At 42.8% G+C, this 19,420-nt stretch overlaps 1 protein-coding gene across 6 annotated transcripts in view; it reads left to right on the forward strand.

The window, feature by feature from the left end:
• Positions 1-19,420, forward strand: part of MYO1E (myosin IE) — a 208,803-nt gene that overhangs the window by 154,950 nt on the left and 34,433 nt on the right. For all 6 annotated transcript variants that reach the window (XR_014059427.1, XR_014059429.1, XR_014059428.1 and 3 more), the window contains 6 exons: positions 2,004-2,110; positions 6,073-6,171; positions 12,699-12,843; positions 16,843-16,957; positions 17,166-17,335; positions 18,714-18,859. Coding sequence is in view for 3 of the 6 variants with exons in the window: in XM_081510002.1 (XP_081366128.1) it covers positions 2,004-2,110; positions 6,073-6,171; positions 12,699-12,843; positions 16,843-16,957; positions 17,166-17,335; positions 18,714-18,859 (782 nt within the window). In the remaining 3 variants the exon portion in view is untranslated. The remainder of the gene's footprint in view (positions 1-2,003; positions 2,111-6,072; positions 6,172-12,698; positions 12,844-16,842; positions 16,958-17,165; positions 17,336-18,713; positions 18,860-19,420) is intronic.

Below are 19,420 nucleotides of genomic sequence, written 5' to 3' on the forward strand. Positions count from 1 at the left end.
CTGCTTAGTTTACAGATGGGAAACTGTGGTCCAAAGAAATTTAGTGATTTGTCAGACAGCTTGCAAAGAGCAGAGCCAGGATCCTAGTTTGGACTTGCTGCCAATCTACGTGGAGGGTAGAACGAGGAGCTGTCACCCTGAGGTGACAGCTTACTGTTTGGTCTGCATACCTTGATGGCCACTTCTGCTCAGCAAGTAGCTTTGGTAGCTTTCTGTTCTAAGTCATGGGCTCTTCTTGTCTGGAGTCAGAGTAAATTCAAACTGTGGCTTCCCTGCCACCTCATAGCTAAGTACAGGATAATCGTGATGGTTAAGATAAATTTTTGTTTGCTCAAATTAATTATCGCACAACCTAAAGGTTTCTGTCTAATCCTAGTCCTCCCAGTTAATTCCTTTTGGTATTACAATAAATTATCCAATATCTTCCTTAGGAAGGAGGAAGGCATTGTGATTGGGGAGAAAACTTGCTAACTCACAGACTTGGGTTCAAGCCTCACTGCTGTTGCTTACTAATTGTGTCATCTCGAGCAATACTTAATTTAAGGCCCCATTTTCTCATCTAAAAAATGGGAATGATAATCGTGAGTCATAAATAAGAAAATCCATGTGTCTAGTCCATGAAGCACTTTCAGTACATTACTATTCTGAGCTGGAAAGAACTGTGTCAAGTGGCATATAAACATAAGTCAAACTTGCCCCTGTGTTTTCAACTTGCTAGGTTGAAAAGAGGTGCTCTTAAATGCTTAGGACTAAATAGTGTGCCAAGTTATTTCTAAAAATAAGAGTTTGGGATTAAAAAAAAAATACAATCTCATCAACAAGGAAGATAACAGTCAATTTACATTTTTATCATGGAGCTTTGCTTTGTTCATACAACCTCTGCACCTTTGCTCTGAATTCCAAGCATTGCAAATAATGCCATATTCTGCATATCTAAATTGAGAACTTTTGCTTTGAATACACTGGAGTTTTTCTCAAGGGTTTCGAATTTCCCAAACCCTTGAAAATAGAAAAGTCCTAATTGAAAGAGGGTTGTCTACTGCAGGCAAGTCCCTTCTGCTGACTTGGTAATGGTTTTCTGGCTTTAGAGGTCCTTTCCTCTATTTTCTTTTAGAGGTTTTCTTTCTTCACGCTGATTTGCTTGGAATGAGAGTTTGCGTGTGCCCCATTCTTGGATCCATGGGGTGTGCTCAGCTGTGGGGATAGAAATGCTGATGTGGGCTCTGATGTGTTTTTCGTTTGAGATACTCATGATTTGAAATATGTCATGAGCAATTTTAACTTTATTTATGTGGCTTTTTCTGCTTGAACCCAGTTCCATCGTGGGTACCCAATGTGCAGGTAGTGAGGAATGATTTTACATCGAATATTTTAGTTTGTGAAGGAGTAAGTTTCCTGCTACACTGAAAGGGCTCCAAGTCAGCAAGTCTGTAAAAAGACATGCTGAGGAAGAAGGTGAATGAAATGGCATAATAAAGGTTTATGAATTCTGAAACTTTTATGTGTCTCCCACCTTTTAATTGTGACTTTCCATCATTGTATTAAGATGATTCTCCATTGGTTGCCTGGAAAGAATACAGGGGATTCTAATGATTTATCCTTGCACATAATTTGTGTACCACCTCTCCCTCCAAAGTTTATAAGAAAAATGTATTTTCAAAAGCCCTCAGTTGATACGAAATTAACTAAAGTTGTTAACAATTAGCATGCTTTCTTATTTCTCCTAAAAATTATGTGCCTGGATATACTGGGTTTGGGGGATTCTTTTTTGCTTTTATTAACTATGCTAAAAAGGCCTCATTATTGTCAGAATTTTAAACGCACTTGTGAGTGTTCAGATCAGTTAGTAGATCTTTGAGAAAATGTAGTTGCCCTGAGTTAAATCTAATGAACAAACTGTCATGAGGATGAATTTCTAGCTGTACATTTGCACACAAGTCTCCTTGGGAAGCTGATTTAGAGCAAGTTCCATGTTTCTAAATGATGTTATTCTTCCTTTCCAGAAACAAGCCAATGACCTTGTGAGCACCCTGATGAAATGTACACCTCACTACATTCGCTGCATCAAACCCAACGAAACCAAGAAGCCCAGAGACTGGGAGGAAAGCAGGTATGGCGAAGGCACAGGTGGAGGTCAAGGTCAGCTAACATCAAGGGCAGCCTCAGCCTGTTTTCCCACTGCTCAAGTCAGGCCATCTGGCCTCTGCCCAAGGCAGGAGCAGTTTCAGTTGTCTTCAGATGTGTTTTATGTCTTTGTGTCTTAACTTCAGGAAGAAGCCTATGTATATATCATTTTCCCCTCCTTATTTTTTCCTGAAATGTTGGCAGTGCCCTTCAGTTCAGAATTAGCGATTTATAATGTTGATCTTGGCTGGTCCAGGGGCAAATGGAAAAAAGAAAGCAAACCCCAGTACAGCAGAGTCAGGATGGTTTTCAGACTAGTTTAGGCCCTGTGTAGCCATTCTTAGTGCACTCGGCTCCTCATCAGCACCCACAGGATGTGGCCTGGAATGCTGAGCTCAGGGTTGCAAGTGGGGTTCTGCAGAGCTGGTTAAAAACGATCTGTCGTTTAGCTGCATATGTGGGCAGAGGGGCTGTAGGCTCTGTAATCCCCCAAGCATGGTGCTGATGAGCAGCGTGACTCTCTAGGAGGGAACCAGCCCAAGGGAGATGTGCAGCGTATAAGCAGTGAACCATATCCTCCCTGGCTTCTGAGGAGTCTTACGTCACATTCCTCCTACACCTGCCATTTAGGGATGTGGCCTCTGCAGGATACAATGGGGATGATTGAGTAGGAAAATGTTGATGATGACTGGAGAATATAGTTTTTGTATCCAGCTGGGGAAATTCCTCCTGTCCATAGGAACACAGGAAGCAGGGCTAAAGAGAGACCCTGTGAGTGACTTGGACTAGAGATAGAAGTCCTACCACTGTCACCAGATGAGATGGACTTGAGCATACTGGTGGTCCTATTCATACTAGAATTCATGCTGGAATGCCTGTCTTTTTTTCTTTTTTCTTTTCTCTCTTGGAAAAAAACATAGACTCTTTTAGGTATCAGGTGACTTAATCAAGGTTAAACTCCAATGGGAAGACCAGGATGAAAATTCCTAGCTGCTCATCACCTCCCCCAAGGGACTTGGAGGGTTCATTTCCCATCTTCCCAGAAAGACCCTTTCTAGCCCACAGCAGACAGACAATGCTTGATCATTTCCAGGGAGGAAAAGATAAATAGGAAGGAAAACGCCCAGGTGCAAGCACTTGCTGTCTACAAATCCTTCTTTGTATTTTCACACTTTGTGGTGCAGCCTAAGACTGTTTTCTCACCTTAAGGTGCTGCTGGGATGTGGCAGCCTTCTGTTTGGTTATCTCACAATATTCTGAATAATCTCATCAATAAATGTGGATTCCTAAAACATCTTTTTTATAGAATTATTCAAATTTTTCAATTTAAAATATTCTAAGACTCACTTACAATATTATCTGTAGATGACACTCATACTCTGATGGGAAACCCATTCCTCTTGGGTCATCAGCTCACCTTTGGATACCTCTTGCCACCAGCTGGCACTGCAGCCCTTTTCTAAGTTGGTTTTACTCTATTCGGCCATAAGACCCATTCATGGGACTCTCTGTGTGATGGCTCTTCTGCTAGTTCAAGGCAGTTGCCATGTTTCCCTGGGATCTTCTCTTCCGTGAACTCATCACTTAGCCACTCCAGCCATTCCTCTGAAGGAGCTGGATGTGGAATCCAACCTTGCCCCTTCTTGGTCATTCCTCTGAGTGTGCTTAAATTGCCCTCTGCTTTTCTGAACTGTGTCACACCATTTCTCCTTTGATGTCAAGAGGATAACAGATGGAAAATGTCTGGGTTTTTTTGCCTTCTGACACTAGTTCTCAAACTTGAGTATGCATCAGAATATCCTCTAGAAGGCTTATGACAGGGCCTCTGGGTCGGTGAGCCTGGGGTGGGGCCTGGGGGTGTGCATTCTTAACAAGCCCCCAAGTGATGCTAGTGATGATGGTCTGGGCCTCATATTTGGAGAGCAGCTGATCTAGAGCTGAGTTCTAGCCTATGATTTGGAAGAACTGTATCCTGTGCTGGTCTGTCACCAACTAGTTTGAGTGAAACACTTCATCTCCTGAGTCCTCAGTCTCTTCCTCTTTAAATAAGAGGGTCAGGCCAGAGAGGGACTCCTTCAGTCAGACAGAATGAACACTCAAGATCTGTTCCTCTGTGTCTGTCATCCTGCCTCTGCCTGTCTCTATGGCACTCCTACACTCACTCACCCACACTCACATCTCATGCACATATACACCGAGTAGAAGGGTGGTGTCATCGGCAGCCTCAGAAATAAATTACAAGAGTCTAGAAAGCAGAGGTATTGTTAAGAAGTGCTGTAGCCCACCCTTCCCCCTACTTCAGACTCTCTCCAGCTTCCCTTCCCAGCAAACATAATCATGAATGAAAACATCTCACTCACCCTCAAATGCAGTACCTCCCTGGCACGCTCTCCCCTGCCCCACGTATTCAGCTCTGCTGAAAGTCACTCTAATGTGGATATCTTGCAGTAGCTGCTGGTTGGAAGTTCCTCAATCATGATGCCACCTTCTCACAATCCAAACCAAGTCATTGGAATATCAAAGACTGGATAAATGAAGACAGTGGTACATTTTATTCAGTAAATTTTCATAGAATTTCCCCCAATGGTGTCCCCCTCACCCGCTCTTTTTTTTTTTTTTAAATCACATCCCTTATTTGAATTTCAGTGAGGAACCTCCTAACCTACACTCTTGTAAACTGGTGTTACAAAGACTAAGGTATTCCTTAGTCGAATGTTGATTTGTGTTTCCCGTAGGATGGCATCCTGGGATCTGCCCTCATGTCTTGGTTCAGGTTTCCTGTGACAGATGGTTTCACTCTGGGGCTTTCCCGGTGGTTCAGTGGTAAAGAATCTGTCTGCATTGCAGAAGACATGGGAAATGTGGGTTTGATCCTTGGGTCGGGAAGATCCCCCGGGGAGGACATGGCAACCCATTTAAAGTTCCCTTGCCCAGAAAAATCCCACGGACAGAGGAACCTCGTGGGCTGTGATCTGTGGGGTCAAAAAGAGTCGGACAGGACTAAGCAACTGAGCATGCATGGTTTCACTTCATCTGTGAGCGTGAAGTGTCAGGGTCCATGGAAGGGCAGTGTGCTTCATTGGCAGGGATCACACAGTCAATTGAAGTTCTCGGTGGACAGGGTTACTCATTCCACAAGTTTATGGCATGTAGTTGATTTTTCTTTTCCTGTTGGAAATGTGTCTTCATTTGGCTTTGGGCAAGCTGCCTGCCCTGGATTCTGAATTACTGCCCTGGTGGAGTTCTCTGGCCCTAACCCTCTTGGGTTAATGGCTGAGGACAGTCTTGAAGAGGACTCCTTCTGAAAGGAGGAGACGGCTTACACAGGAGAACAACAGGTATTGCCAGCCTGGCTGATGTTTACTGAGGAGTGATGGTGCTCCAGGAATATGTAAAAAAACATGGAATTTTAAACATAACACAATATTAATATTAATACTTTGAACCGGTTGTCCGGTTGACAAAAATTTCCTAATGACGGAAGTTACAATGAATGGAGCAATGCTTTCACATGAGGCATATTGTTTTCCACGCGATTCATGAGGAAGGAACATTTCTTCTTGAATCAATGGGTGATGCATTCCCTGCCTCAAAGCTTGGGGAGTAGCCAGTATTTGTGAAAAAGACTTAAAATTAGCAGATATCTCTAATTGACAGCATCATGTGTAATTTCCTTAATGGAGAAAAGGTTGATGGTGAGTTTGGGATCTGGAGGATGGGAAAAAGGAAAATTATTTTCCTGACTCAGGTTTCTACCCCTTTGGTTTACCAGATATGTGTGAATATTATATAACCTGAGGACCAGCTCAGACTCAGATTATTATAATTTATAATCTTTTTTAATATGCTTCCCTGAAATGTGGAATTGAGAGTTTGTGGGTATAGTGGGCAGGAGAACAGGATGAAAAGATTATCCAGTCACATCCTGGCTCCCTCTCTCCTTTATAGGGTAAAGCATCAAGTAGAATACCTGGGCCTCAAAGAGAACATTCGAGTGAGGAGAGCTGGTTATGCCTATCGGCGTGTCTTCCAAAAATTCCTGCAGAGGTAAGACTGGTGACTTTGGACTCTTTTATGTTTAAAACAGGTTTATTGAGATGTAATTCACATATCATACAATTCACCCTTTTGAAGTATACAATTCAGTGGCTTTTAATATAGTCATAGAGTTGTACATCCATCACCACAGTTAATTTTGGAATATTTTCATCACCTGCAAAAGAAATCCCACTTTCCTAGTATTCCCCACCTCACCCATGGCCCTAAGCCAACACTTTTTTCTGTCCCTATAAATTTACCTATTTTGGTTATTGCTTATAAATAGAATTATATATGTCTTTTGTTTCTGGCGTCTTTCACGTCACAAAATGTTTGCAAGGGCCATCCAATAGCTTGTATCTGCACTTCATTCCTACTCATTGACAAATAATATTCCCTTGCAGCAATGTTCTAACATGCCACATTTTGCTTGTTCATCCATCAACTGATAGACATCACATTTGGCTCTTATGAATAACAAATAATGTGTTGATCAGTATTCACATACATATTTTTATGTAGGCATATGTTTTTATTTCTCTTGGGTACATACATAAAAATGGAATTGCCGGGTCAAATGGTAATTATGTTTAACCTTTCTGATGAACTGCTAGATGTTTTACAAAGGAGCTGTACCATTTTTACATCCCCACCAATAGTGTTTGAGGGTTCCAGTTTATGTGCATCTTTGCCAATATTTGTTATTATCCGACTGTTTGGTTCTAGCCATCCTGGTGGGTTTGAAGTAGTTTCTCACTGTGGTTTTGATTCATACTTCCCTAATGGAAAATAATGTTGAGTATCTTTCCATGTGCTTATTAGGTGTTAGAGAAATGTCTCTCCAGTCCCTCGATCACTTTTAAATTACTTGTCTTTTTAAATTAGTGGAGTTTCACTGATGTTCTACATTTAATTTCCTTTATGAAAGAAGAAAGCCATATTACTGTTTTAATCAGAAAATAATTCTGTTTTCCTGGTATATGATACAGGAGCAAGATATAAGAACATTTTTTTAAATTCAGATTTTATGTAACAAAGAGGTTTAGGAAGGAGAAGAACTTAATTGCCATCTTTGAAATCCAATATTTCTAATAGAGTAGCTTTCCCTTTGAGGATGATGTTTCTTCTGCTGGGAGATAGGGATGGCTGATCTACCGCCTATCGATGTGGGTCATCATCTGTGGAAGGTCGTTGATGTGGAAGGTCAGGAGAGGTTTGGCCAAAGCGTGGATCATTCCATACAGTAAAACTTCATTGATTTTTGTCTCCACACATTCAAGATTGCTGATAATTTTGGAGGCTGATTAAACTAGGAATAAAATTCACCATCAGGGCTCTCTGAATTAAAAGGCCCACTACACCTCTAGCGTAAGCACGGCAATATGAAAAAAAGTCTTTAGGAAGGTTAGAAAATAAATTTGGAGTGCTCTTGCATCACTGTAGCAGCATCCATTTGCTGACAAACAACTGAGATGTTAATTATGAAAAACTTTGCTCTTCTTTAAACAGATGGCTGGCACTAGCTTAGGACAGGATTTCTCACCCTCAGCTATTGACATTTTGGTTTGGATGAGTCCTCGAGTGAGGCTGTGCTGGACATTGTAGGATGTTTAGCAACCTTCTTGGCTTCTACCTACTAGATGCCAGTAGTACCAGCACCCCCCCATCCCACCCTTACTTTCCCCCAGTTGTGACACCCAAAACTGTATCCGGACATTGCCCACGTGTCCTGGGGAGACAAAGTCAGTTGAGAGAACCGTGGCTTAGATTGTCATGAAGGTTTTTCGCAGAACTGCATTTCTTTGAAAATACCCTTTTTTAATTAAGAGGGAAGAAAGTTAAATATAGAAAATAGTGAAGAAGTAGTATTTCCTCCGACTTGTGTTAATTTCAAAAGGCTTGCCCTCAACAATTCCAAAATGTTTCCAGTTTTATTCTCCTTCAATATTTTTTCTATACTTAAACACTTTTTCTTTTTTATTTAAAGTTCTTTTTTAAAGTTAATTCATTTTTGGCTGCCCTGGGTCTTTGCTGCTTTGCACAGGCTTTCTCTAGTTACAGAGTGGGGGCTACTCTTCGTCGTGGTACACAGGCTTCTCATAGCGGTTGTGTTTTTGCAGAACACAGAATCCAGGTGTGCAGGCCGTGGTAGTTGTAACACATGGGCTCAGTAGTTGTGGCTCACCAGTTCTAGAGCACAGGCTCAGTAGTTGTGTCACATGGTCAAAGTTGCTCCGCAGCCTGTGAGATCTTCCCAGAACAGGGATTGAACCTGTGTCCCCTGCATTAGCAGGCAAATTCTTTACCACTGAGCCACCAGGGAAGTTCCTGTACTTAAAAACTCTTTATTCAGATTCTCTCTAATTGGCATTGCTACTGAAAATGGATCAGATTTTTTTTTTTAATTTTACCTTAAATTTTTTTTTTCTTTTGAGAAACCGATTCCTTCCTTCCATATTATTTAAAAACAAACTGACAAACCTGACTTCCGTAAGCAGTACTGTGAACTCCGCCACTCTGTGGGGAGCAGGAAGTCCACGCTCTCGGCCAGAGTCTCTGGGGTGCCCTGAGCAGGCTGCGTTACCTGTTTGCAGCAGCTCCTTAAATGAGCTGTGAAATGACCTGGTTCTAATATCCGGACCTCTCTCAAGTACCAGGCTAGCTGCATGGCTGCACGAGTGGTACTTTCTTTTGTGCCTTCCAGAGTCAGCGTTTAGTGCATATCTGATATGGCCTTTGTGTTGAGGGCTTTTTTCTGAAATGATTTTATCCTTAGATGCCTTCCTGCTTAGCTCTCCTGCTGTGGGCTTTTCCTTTAAGAAGAGACAGACGGGCCTTCCCGTCTTACACAAAGCAGATTCTTTTGATGTTGTTATATTTTTGTTTTGTTTTGTTTTGATTTGAAAGTACTGGGAGGATAATACAAAGTTCAGAAAGAAAATTTGTTTTTCAATATAAAGTATGTGTTTAGTCTGCTACTCAAAAATGGCTACAAAGCCATATATCTATCAGTGAGCAAGGAATATTTTTCCAGAGACAGTGCTGTTTTCCATAAGGTGTATGAGTCTGGGATTGTAACAGGATTTGTCCAGAGTCTGTCAGTCACTTTCTCATCCTGTGATCCACTGTGAGTAACTGAATCAGTTTATACCTTTATTATTTCAAGCACGGAGTGTAGCGAGTGTCCTGCTGGCTGCCAGGACTTTAGGCTCCCACATCCTTAAATCCAGGTGCCAGAAGCTGGAGGTCACAAGTGTGGGCTGCGTTTCCTCTGAGGAGGAACCATTGGATTGGTCATCTGGGCAATTACGAGAAGCCTTGCAGGACTTCCCTGGTGATGCAGTAGTTAAGAATCCACCTGCCAATGCAGGGGACACAAGTTCGATCCCTGGTTTAGGAAGATCCCACATGCCTCAGAGCAACTAAACTTATGGCCCACAGCTACTGAGCCCATGCTTTAGAGCCCGTGTGCCACAACTACACAAGCCCGTTCACCCTAGAGCCCGTGTTCCCCAACTAGAGAAGCCACCACAATGAGAAGCCTGTGCACCGTACCTAGAGAGTAGTCCCTGCTTGCTGCAACCAGAGAAAGCTTGTGAGCAACAACAAAGACCTAGCACAACCAGAAATACATTTAAAAAAATGTTTTAAAGGAGCCTTGCAGACTAGGGGCAAGGAAGGGAATTCTAGGCAGCGACAACAGCCAATGCAAAGGCCTTGGGATGAAATATTGGTCTTAAACTGAAAACACTTGATGAAAGGATTGTAAGTCATTATGCTCATCTCTGAAAAATTATCATAGGCACCTATTAGGCAGCATCCCATTGCCTTGTGAACCCATTCCCACCAGTATGTCCTGGAGAAACATGAGTGAACTGGGTGTACTTACATAGTGAGAGAACACTGTACTGGAATTATGCTCTGGTCTCTCCAGTGAAGTACAAAAGAAAGTGAGGATAATGCTGCCAGTCTTCCTAAAAGCAAAAGGAACCACCATGAGTGGCCCATGGTCAAAGGGACAGGCAATTCCCATGTCTTACCCAGACCCAAATTCTTATAGGTCTTGTCAGGAAAAAGGAAAAGAAAAAGTCTCTGGAAACCAAGTTCCTTACTATTAAAAAAAGAGAGAGAGAAATACAGTATTATTTTAATAGGGGGTTGATGTGAATAGCAAAGAGGTACCTAGTTGCAGTTGCACAATAAAAATACCTTGGTTTATCATTTTGATTGGATTAAATCAAGCCAAGCAAAATCACACTCTTAGAAGAAACATGTCACCTTGTTGGTCTGCTCTTTCCTTTTGCACCCATACCCTGCGTGAACTTTCTCCCTCTTCCCTTTACATTGCAGATACATTACTACTTCTTCACCACTGAGATCCCCCAGTAGCATCTCTGCTGTCAGTCATTTCTATGAGGCTTAACTGGTGTAGCCGACTTCATTATGCCATGTATGAAATGTATTCATGCTAATTTGTGGCTTCAGGTAGACATTTTCATTTTTAAGCTTTTTAAAATCTCTAATTAGTGAATAGGAGGATTTGCTTCTTGAGGAAATTTATATTATCAGGCAGAATGTGGATATTTAGGAGGAGCAGAGAGGGTCCCTAGAATCACCTTAGTCCCAACCAGCTGGCCCTAAGTGTGTGATGTGCCTGGTTGTGTCCTCTTAGAGAGCCCTGGATCCTGAAGGCAGAGCCACTGTCCTTGTCAAGGTTCCCTCCTCTCTTTGATGCCATTAGTGAGTCTACTCCTCATAGTAGCTTCTGGGAACAGAGGAGGATGGGGGCTTCTTTAGAGGCCTGGGGCCCATTCATTGCTTGTCTTCTAGATGTGCCTGCACATAGAACACACCCTCCAATTTCTCACCCATACTCTCCTCTAATTTCCCCTCCTTTCTGCCATCCTTCTCTCCCTTCCTTCCATCTCAAGTCTTTGGTACCTTTTGTATTTGACATTCTGTGATAGGTTTCTGTCTCCTGTATTAGGTTAGCCTCTTATATAACTGGGCTTTCCTCATAGCTCAGTTGGTAAAGAATCCGCCTGCAATGCAGGAGACCCCGGTTCGATTCCTGGGTCAGGAAGATCTGCTGGAGAAGGGATAGGCTACCCACTCCAGTATTCTTGGACTTCCCTTGTGGCTCAGCTGGTAAAGAATCCGCCTGCAATGTGGGAGACCTGGGTTCAATCCCTGGGTTGGGAAGATCCCCTGGAGAAGGGAAAGACTACCCACTCCAGTATTCTTGCCTGGAGAACTCCACGGACTGTATAGTCCGTGGAGTTGCAAAGAGTTGGACATGACTGAGCGACTTTCACTTTCACTTACATAATTATGATGTTTGTAACATAGACATATGTAGTAGACTGAAAGGAAAGGTTTGCACGTATACCAATCCATGTCTTGTATGTACTGCTGTGATGAAAGAAACAGCTTGGGGTTCAAATCCCAGCTCTGACGTCTGCTAGCTGAGTAGCCTTGGGTAGTTCTCTATTTTCCTCTGTTTCCTGTTTTGCAAAATGGGAAGACCAGCTGACTGAGGTTGCTATAGAAATAAAGCAAGATCAGGAGTCTACTGCACCAAGAACAACGCCTGATGCAGAGAGCACCCTTTACTTACAACAGGTTACTCTTTCCTGCCATGTTCCTGGCATTGTATCAGGTGCCAGATGTGCAGGGTGAGCCCCCCATATGACACCCCCTCATGGAGCTCCTATCCCCATGGGGGTGGCATTAATTACCCGAATAGGTACAGACATGACTATCGTTACAAACTGATATATACTTTGAAGCCAAAATATTGTTTTCTATGAGAGAAAATAGCAAAGGGGACAGTTTTGGCGTGGGTCGTCCAAAAGGTTTCTATGGAAGCGTCATTGAAGGGGAGGCCCCTCCCCGCTACACCCCCGACCCCTGGGTAGGAGCCAGCCACCTGAGGGGTTGGAGACCAGCACATCTGGCAGAGAGAATAGCATGGGCGAAGGCTCTGAAGAGGGAAGTGTGCAGGAAGAGGAGGCCATCCTCCCAGGAGCGGGGTGAGCCAGAGGAGAGCAGAGATGAGACTGGAGAATAGCTGAGGACCAATCACCAGGGCCTCCTGACTCAAGATGCAGAGAACTTCACAGATGGAAGTTGATCCATCGTAATCATAACAGCTGCTTATGGGGAGCTTCATAAAACTCTTCACGTTGACTGTTAAGTGCTCCCAAGAAATCAGGGGAAATCAGTGTTGAGAAAAGACCGTTTGATTTTGGCAGAAGAGTGTCGTTGGTGACCTTCAGTGATGCTATTTTTAGACAGTGGTAGAAAGGAAAAGCAGATTTTCTCCAGGGCGTTAGCATGGAAACGGTTGGAGAAGGAAGGAGTAGGTGGCGGCTCTGAAATGGGCATACCAGACCCAGTGAGTTTTTGCGGTTGTCAAGGTCTACACCTGAGCCTTGGAAGGGAGGCGAGGGGATGGCCAGGACTCCAGCAGCACTGGAGCCTTTGGGGGGCGTCCAGGCCAAGCCTGATCCTTCTCTCCCTTGTTTTCCTCACAGGTATGCCATCCTGACCAAAGCCACCTGGCCCTCATGGAAGGGGGATGAGAAACAAGGCGTCCTACACTTGCTGCAGTCCGTCAACATGGACAGTGACCAGTTCCAGCTAGGGAAGAGCAAAGTGTTCATCAAAGCCCCCGAATCTGTGAGTTTTCTCCAGGCCACGCCTTTCCCCACGGCCCCCTCTCAGCCCCGTCCCCACAGCGTGGCTGGTTTCTTTACTTCATCCTGTGGCTCATGTCTTAAATGTCAGTTCCTCAAAGAAGACTTTCCGCTGCTCCGAATCTATGTGTGGTTCATGCCCCACACCCTAGCACCTTCAGAGTCCTCAGCTTGGATACAAAGCTATCATCACAAGAGATTTTCTTTTCATACTTATTGTCTCTTTCCCATTCTAGATGGTCATTTCCTTGAGGTCAGGGTCTGTTTTGTGTGCCTTTGTGTACTCGTAGCTTCATGAGGAAAGTGGCTCAGAGGAGGTGCCCAATAGTTATTTTTAATGTCCAGTAGTGTCTCAGCTAATAGGTACTTCCTTGCCCAGAAAGGAGGCTTGGGTTAACCTACATCCTCACCTGGGTGACACCAAACAAGTCACGTCACATAAAGGTGGAGCAGAGCATTGGAGTGAGAATTCCCAGGACTTTACCTTGAAGACAGTGAGGAAGCCCAGAAAGGACTTTGAGCAGACCAATAGATAGAAGGGGAAACCTCCAATCTTAAAGGATACCAGTAAGGAACTCAAAACACATAGGTTTTACAATTTACAAACGTATCAGACCTCCACAGATGAATTTAGTGGAACTTCTTAATCTTTCCTGTTGAGCATGTGGTCACCCTGAGCTGAATGATTGTTCACAGGAAGTTCTCAGTTTGAGCAGGAACCCAACACAGCCCCTCAGTCCTTCTGTCCCATAGCTCTCGGGCTGTGGAATGAAGACAGTTCTTTTTTAAGCTGGAGAAACTGCTGGAACTAACCGGGGATGGCTATCACCATTGCTTGAGGTTCCTGTAATAATCACAAGACTATTTTCAAGAGTCTATGGAGACAGACTTCCCTGGTGTTTCAGTCATTAGGGCTCTTGGCTTCCACTGCAGTGGGGCACAGTTTCAATCCCTGGTTGGGGAAGGAACTAAGATCCTGCATGCCATGTGATGTAACCAAAAAGAGAGAGTCGGTGGTGAATTTGGCAAAAGTAGTCACCATATCACCAAGAGAACCTGCAGTGTTGGTCATAATGGAAACCCTTGACTCTAGGCAAATTCTGGTCCTACCATGAGTTTTCTCCACTAGAAGGGGCCCCATCACTGCTGTTTTGCCTGCCTCCCAGGATCAGCCTGAGATCAGAAATGCTAATAGTCGTAACTGAATGACTTTAAAGGCTGTTAAATAAGTAAGTGGCATACATCGATAGAACCCGTATGAAAAGTTTGTGGTAGCATTTTCCACTTTGAGTTATTTGTAGCTTCACAGCAGTTTCATTTCCAAATATAAAATGAAAATGTTGTGTCATACACCATTAAGCAACCCACAGAACAGTTCCTGTTCTTTCTAAAACGGGATGGAGTGATTTATCGGTACAATGGAGAACTCTTCTGTTTTATACTCGCTCCTCTGTTTTTACTTTTTCAACTTGCTGAATTTTCACAGAAACAGCCTCAATGTTTTTCATGCTTTTTTTTTTTCTGATTCAGTTGAGCTTTGAGATTTTACTTTCAAATCAAGATTTATTTTTGGTTTTTCTTTTCCGTGTTTTCCTCCCAGTTGCTTTTTTACCTTCACTTGACTCTTCCTCTCCCCCATTTTTTCACACACACACACACACACACACACACACACACACACACACACACACCCCTCATTACTACTCTCTCCCCTCCCCGCATTACTCATCCATCCATATCTAGCCCTGACATTGCAAACACTTTTACAAAAATTGTTTTTTAGGGACTTGGCTGGCAGTTCATTGGTTAAGACTCCATGCTTCCACTGCGGGGGGCATGGGTTCCATCCCTTGTTGGGGAACTAAGATCCCACATGCCACAAGAAAGGCATGGCCAAAAAGGTTTTTAAAAATCTACCCTGTGATTTTGCTCTAACTTTTATACTAAATGTGCTGAATTTACAAAATAACCCATTTGCTTTAAGAACCCACATTAGACATCAGGCATCAGAGAATTTGGTTTTGTTTTGTTACATGTGTCCATGCTTTTTGCTTTTCTCTCTTCTTCTCCCTCTCACTCTCTTTCTTCTTGAACCTCCCTGATTTCTAACCCCTATGGCTTTTGGAAAGAACCTAAAAACCAGCTCATCTTTGAACTAGCCTATAGGAAGTTGGGAATTGGTTGACTCTTCATCCTTTCTGAGTCACAAGTATATTTTCTATGACGCTCTCAAAATAGTTCTGGGAAAGAAGAAGAAAACGAGACTTACTCAGAAACCCAACACAGAAGATAAGAAAACACCAGTGGATAATCTTCCAGGCAACTGCTGGGCTCAGATTTTTAAACATTCTGTCCAGTTGTTTCAAAAATCTTTTGTTCTTGAAATATGCATCTTTGTTTATTGTATATGGGACTGACAGCTGCGGGATGAAGTGCCCCTCCCTTGATGTGTTGAGTTTGAGGTGGAGCCGTGAGAAGGAGAAGCTGAATGTCAGGAGGAGAGATCACTGTGACTCCAGGGTACAAACCCAGATAAACCAAGACAACAAATCAAGCCCAGCTGCCTTCAAACCACATTTGCTTGTTTAGTTTTTACAATGACATCCGTCATCATTACTTTGGGTTTTTATTGGTCTGTTTTTTTTATTCCTAGAGAGTCATATAAACTACTTCCTAGGTGAATGAGAGTTTCCCACCATTTTACGAGTTGATTAGGTGCAGATTCTATGTCCAAGTGAGGAGGAGCCTGGCAGAACCTGAAAGACTTCGGTTCACTTTCCAGCTCCACCCAATCTTAGTACTGATGTTCTCCTCTGTAAGTTGGAGATAATGCAAATAAGTGGTACATGTAGTTGTTGAGTGGTTGAATGAAGTAATGTGTGTAAAGCATCTAGAATGATTCCTCATCCATTGTGGGTCCTCAGTTCATTACAGCTGTTTGCTGTCATCTTCGTTACTCTAGAGCTTTGTTGAGTGGTGTATAACAGTATTCATCATTAAGATGACCTGAGTCTCAAGACCTGCCAGTGTCTGATAAGGAGCCCTTAACCAAAACAGTCTCAGCCCCTCTTGGTGAATCCAAGTCCTTATTAACACATCATAAGTCCAGCTCCAATCACTGGTTATTATCCTCTGCCCAATGACTCCCTATAGATTTCTGTGAGGCAGGAAGTCTGTACTTTCATGGAACCAAAAGTTGGGCAGCCCTCTTTCCACAGCAGTATGAGCTTTCTGCAAAAGCTGGAAAATTCTTGTAAGAAGCTATATGCAGCACTAAAAGCTGCCTCCATGAGCTCATTTGATCTAGCCACTTAATATCCTCTTTGGATCAAGGTGGGAAATAAATGGATGTGTGTTAAATCACTCAGTTAATTTTTACAGAGGTTAGGAACAAGGTAGGGCAGGCACCATCATTAAGGTCCAACTGAATACACTCATTTCCAGCTGTTTTCCACTATGTTTTTTAATAAAAGAATATATATAAGGACTTCTGTGGTGGTACAGTGGATGAGAATCCACCTGCCAGTGCAGGTGATGTGGGTTTGATCCCTGATCCAGGAAGATTCCACATGCTGTGGAGCAACTAAGCCCATGTGCCACGTCCACTGACCCTGTATGCCTAGAGCCCATGCTCCATAATAAGAGAAGCCACCACAATGAGAAGCATGTGCACCGCACCAAAGAGTAGCCCCGCTCAACACAACTAGAGAAAGCCCGCATGCAATGATGAAGACCCAGTGCAACCAAAAATGAATTAATTTTTAAACAAAATTTTCAAGTATGTATAAATATCTTGTCTGTGTATATTTATATATAAAAGTTATAGTGACCATAAGCAACACATTTTTTTCACCTTTGTTTATGAGTCTGAGAAGCTGCTTCCCATTGTGTCCTTGACTAAACTGAGTGTCCTTGAAATATCCAAGAAAGTAATGTTCAGGTCCTGTGAACTGACTCACACTTGTCTTCTCTCTATTCACAGCTCTTTCTTCTAGAAGAAATGAGGGAGCGAAAGTACGATGGGTATGCTCGGGTGATACAGAAATCATGGAGGAAATTCGTGGCCCGGAAGAAATATGTCCAAATGAGAGAAGAGGGTATTATAGTCACTTTATTTCATTCATTTACCAAATCTCAAGACTATTTTTGAGCTTAGATGAAGTTACAAGTTCATTGTACTTTGCACATACTGTGCGTTGCAGCCTTGCATTCATTTAGAGTTTCTCTGTGTCTTTCCACACGGAGCATTTTCCTCCTTGTAGGGGACTGATCCTTCTCCCTTCTCTGCCCTTTTGGGAACTGCAGCCTCCGACCTTCTGTTGAACAAGAAGGAGAGACGGAGAAACAGTATTAACAGGAACTTCATCGGGGACTACATCGGGATGGAGGAGCACCCGGAACTCCAGCAGTTTGTTGGCAAGAGGGAGAAGATCGATTTTGCAGACACAGTGACCAAGTACGACAGGAGGTTCAAGGTACGTGCTGATTGCCCACCCCTGGGAGTCACCAAATGGACTCCTTAGTTTTAAAAATAACTCATCATTTTGCTTTTGGGATTACCAAAACAGAACATGCCCATTGTGGATAAATGTAGAAAATGCAGATAAGCCAAGAGAAAAATAGCCCCCTATACCCAGAAACAATCACTATTAACATTTTGTGTGCATCCTTTAGAATGTTTTTACGCAGACATATATTTGTATATTTAGTTTTACAAAACTGAAATCTACCTTTCATGCTGGTCTGTGTTCTGCATTGGTTTTCTCTTAAAATACACCAGGGAGAACTTTCTATATTAATAGATACGTCAGTATAAATTGTTTTGTTTAGCTGCATAGTAGCCCATTCAACAGTTGCCTCACTATTATTTTGAACCAGTTTCTTCTCGTGACTTTTTTTTTTTAACCATCATAAATAAAAGGATACTGTGAGTATCCTTTCACATGGCTTTGTACATTTGTCTACTTATGCTTTTAGAGTAAATTATTAGGAGTAGACTCATTGGATCAAAAGATTGAGAATCTTCTTTGATTCTCAAAATGAAGCATTCCTATCTATTTTCCCTGGGCAAATGCTATGCGGAGCTTTGACAGAGCCACTGGAGGACAGCTGATTCTTTTTTAACCTCTTTCTTTAGACATTGTTTTTTTTCTTTTGCCTAATACAATCTTGACCCTAGTAGTGAAATCTGAAGCCACAATAGATTATGGGCCATTAAGAGCTTTTTACGTGAGTTATTTCTTGTTTGGTTTTTGGTCGGGAAAAAAATAAAGAATGATATTAATTTCACAAGAAGGATGATGTTGTTTTGCCAAAACCAAATCACTCCTTACAAACTGAATATGGTGCCAGCTGCTCTGGTGGCAGGTTTGAATACAAACATGAATGTTAAGTCTCTCAGTATTGTTTGGATATAACACAGTACATTTATATTAGGTTTTTAAGGATTCCCATTGAAATGAAAATGTATCACTTTCAAAAAGTAAAAATTTAATGGACTCACAAAAATTACATACGCAGGGTCCCTTGAGGGATCGCTGTATGAGCAACATCCTGGAGCAGATCATTGGTAGGGTCATCCTGTGTGTTGGTTTGCCCTGATCCCTTAGGTCATATGAGTCTACCATTTTTATGTTAAAGAGAGTCAAGTATCAGCAGTTTTGTATATGTCAACCTAACAATCATAAGCAACATGTTCTTTTGCTCTCAAAAGATTTAGTTAGATGATAAAGGGAATCACCATCCAATCATAGTGAAAGTTTGCTGCCTAAAGCAGCTTCCTTTCACCTGGTCACCAATGCCCTGCGTGTAGATTACTGTCACTCTGACACTTTAAAATACCTGTCCTTACAGAGCGTAAAGCGAGACTTGCTTCTGACTCCAAAATGCTTGTACTTGATTGGACGAGAAAAGGTCAAACAGGGTCCAGACAAAGGCCTGGTGAAGGAAGTGCTGAAGCGCAGGATTGAGATGGAGAGGATCTTGTCTGTGTCCCTCAGGTGAGTGGCCAGGGGTGGGGACGGGGAGCCCTACCTCTGCACGACACTGCCATCTGCTGTTCCAAACAGCCTGGAGAGAGGCCCCGTTGGGCTCCCCAGTTGTGAAAATGACAATGAAGAGAACCCAGTTTTCTCTTCGTCCCTAAGCTCTTCTTAGGGACTCATGAAGGTCATGAGTCTCAGGGAGTACTGCAATCACAAGAAAAAGTTACCTTCTGATATGCTCATCTAGTCAAGGGATACTCAGATCCTTTGCTCCCATAAAATCTGAGGGAAAAGAAATGTAGTCTGTGAAACAAACAGGGCATAATTGCTGTTATTGAAGAGGGGATCAACATTCTTGAGTCCTGCCCCCAAGCCCACCTTGCCCCTGATGAAGACCTAACCCATTTCACCAGGAAAACCCTGAGCAGAGCTGGCCACTAGGTCATCATTGCTGCTTTTTAGCTTGCTGTGACCTTGGATTATCCTAGATAGGGAGTATCTTTGGACTCCTTGAGGCCCCTCTGCCTGTTCATTCTCCCAGGGGTGAGGGGGAATACAAATTGGTCTCCATAATCG

This window comes from Giraffa tippelskirchi, chromosome 7 (genome assembly GCF_054371585.1).
Source record: "Giraffa tippelskirchi isolate mGirTip1 chromosome 7, T2T-mGirTip1v1.2.pri, whole genome shotgun sequence".
Classification (NCBI taxonomy): Eukaryota; Metazoa; Chordata; class Mammalia; order Artiodactyla; family Giraffidae; genus Giraffa; species Giraffa tippelskirchi.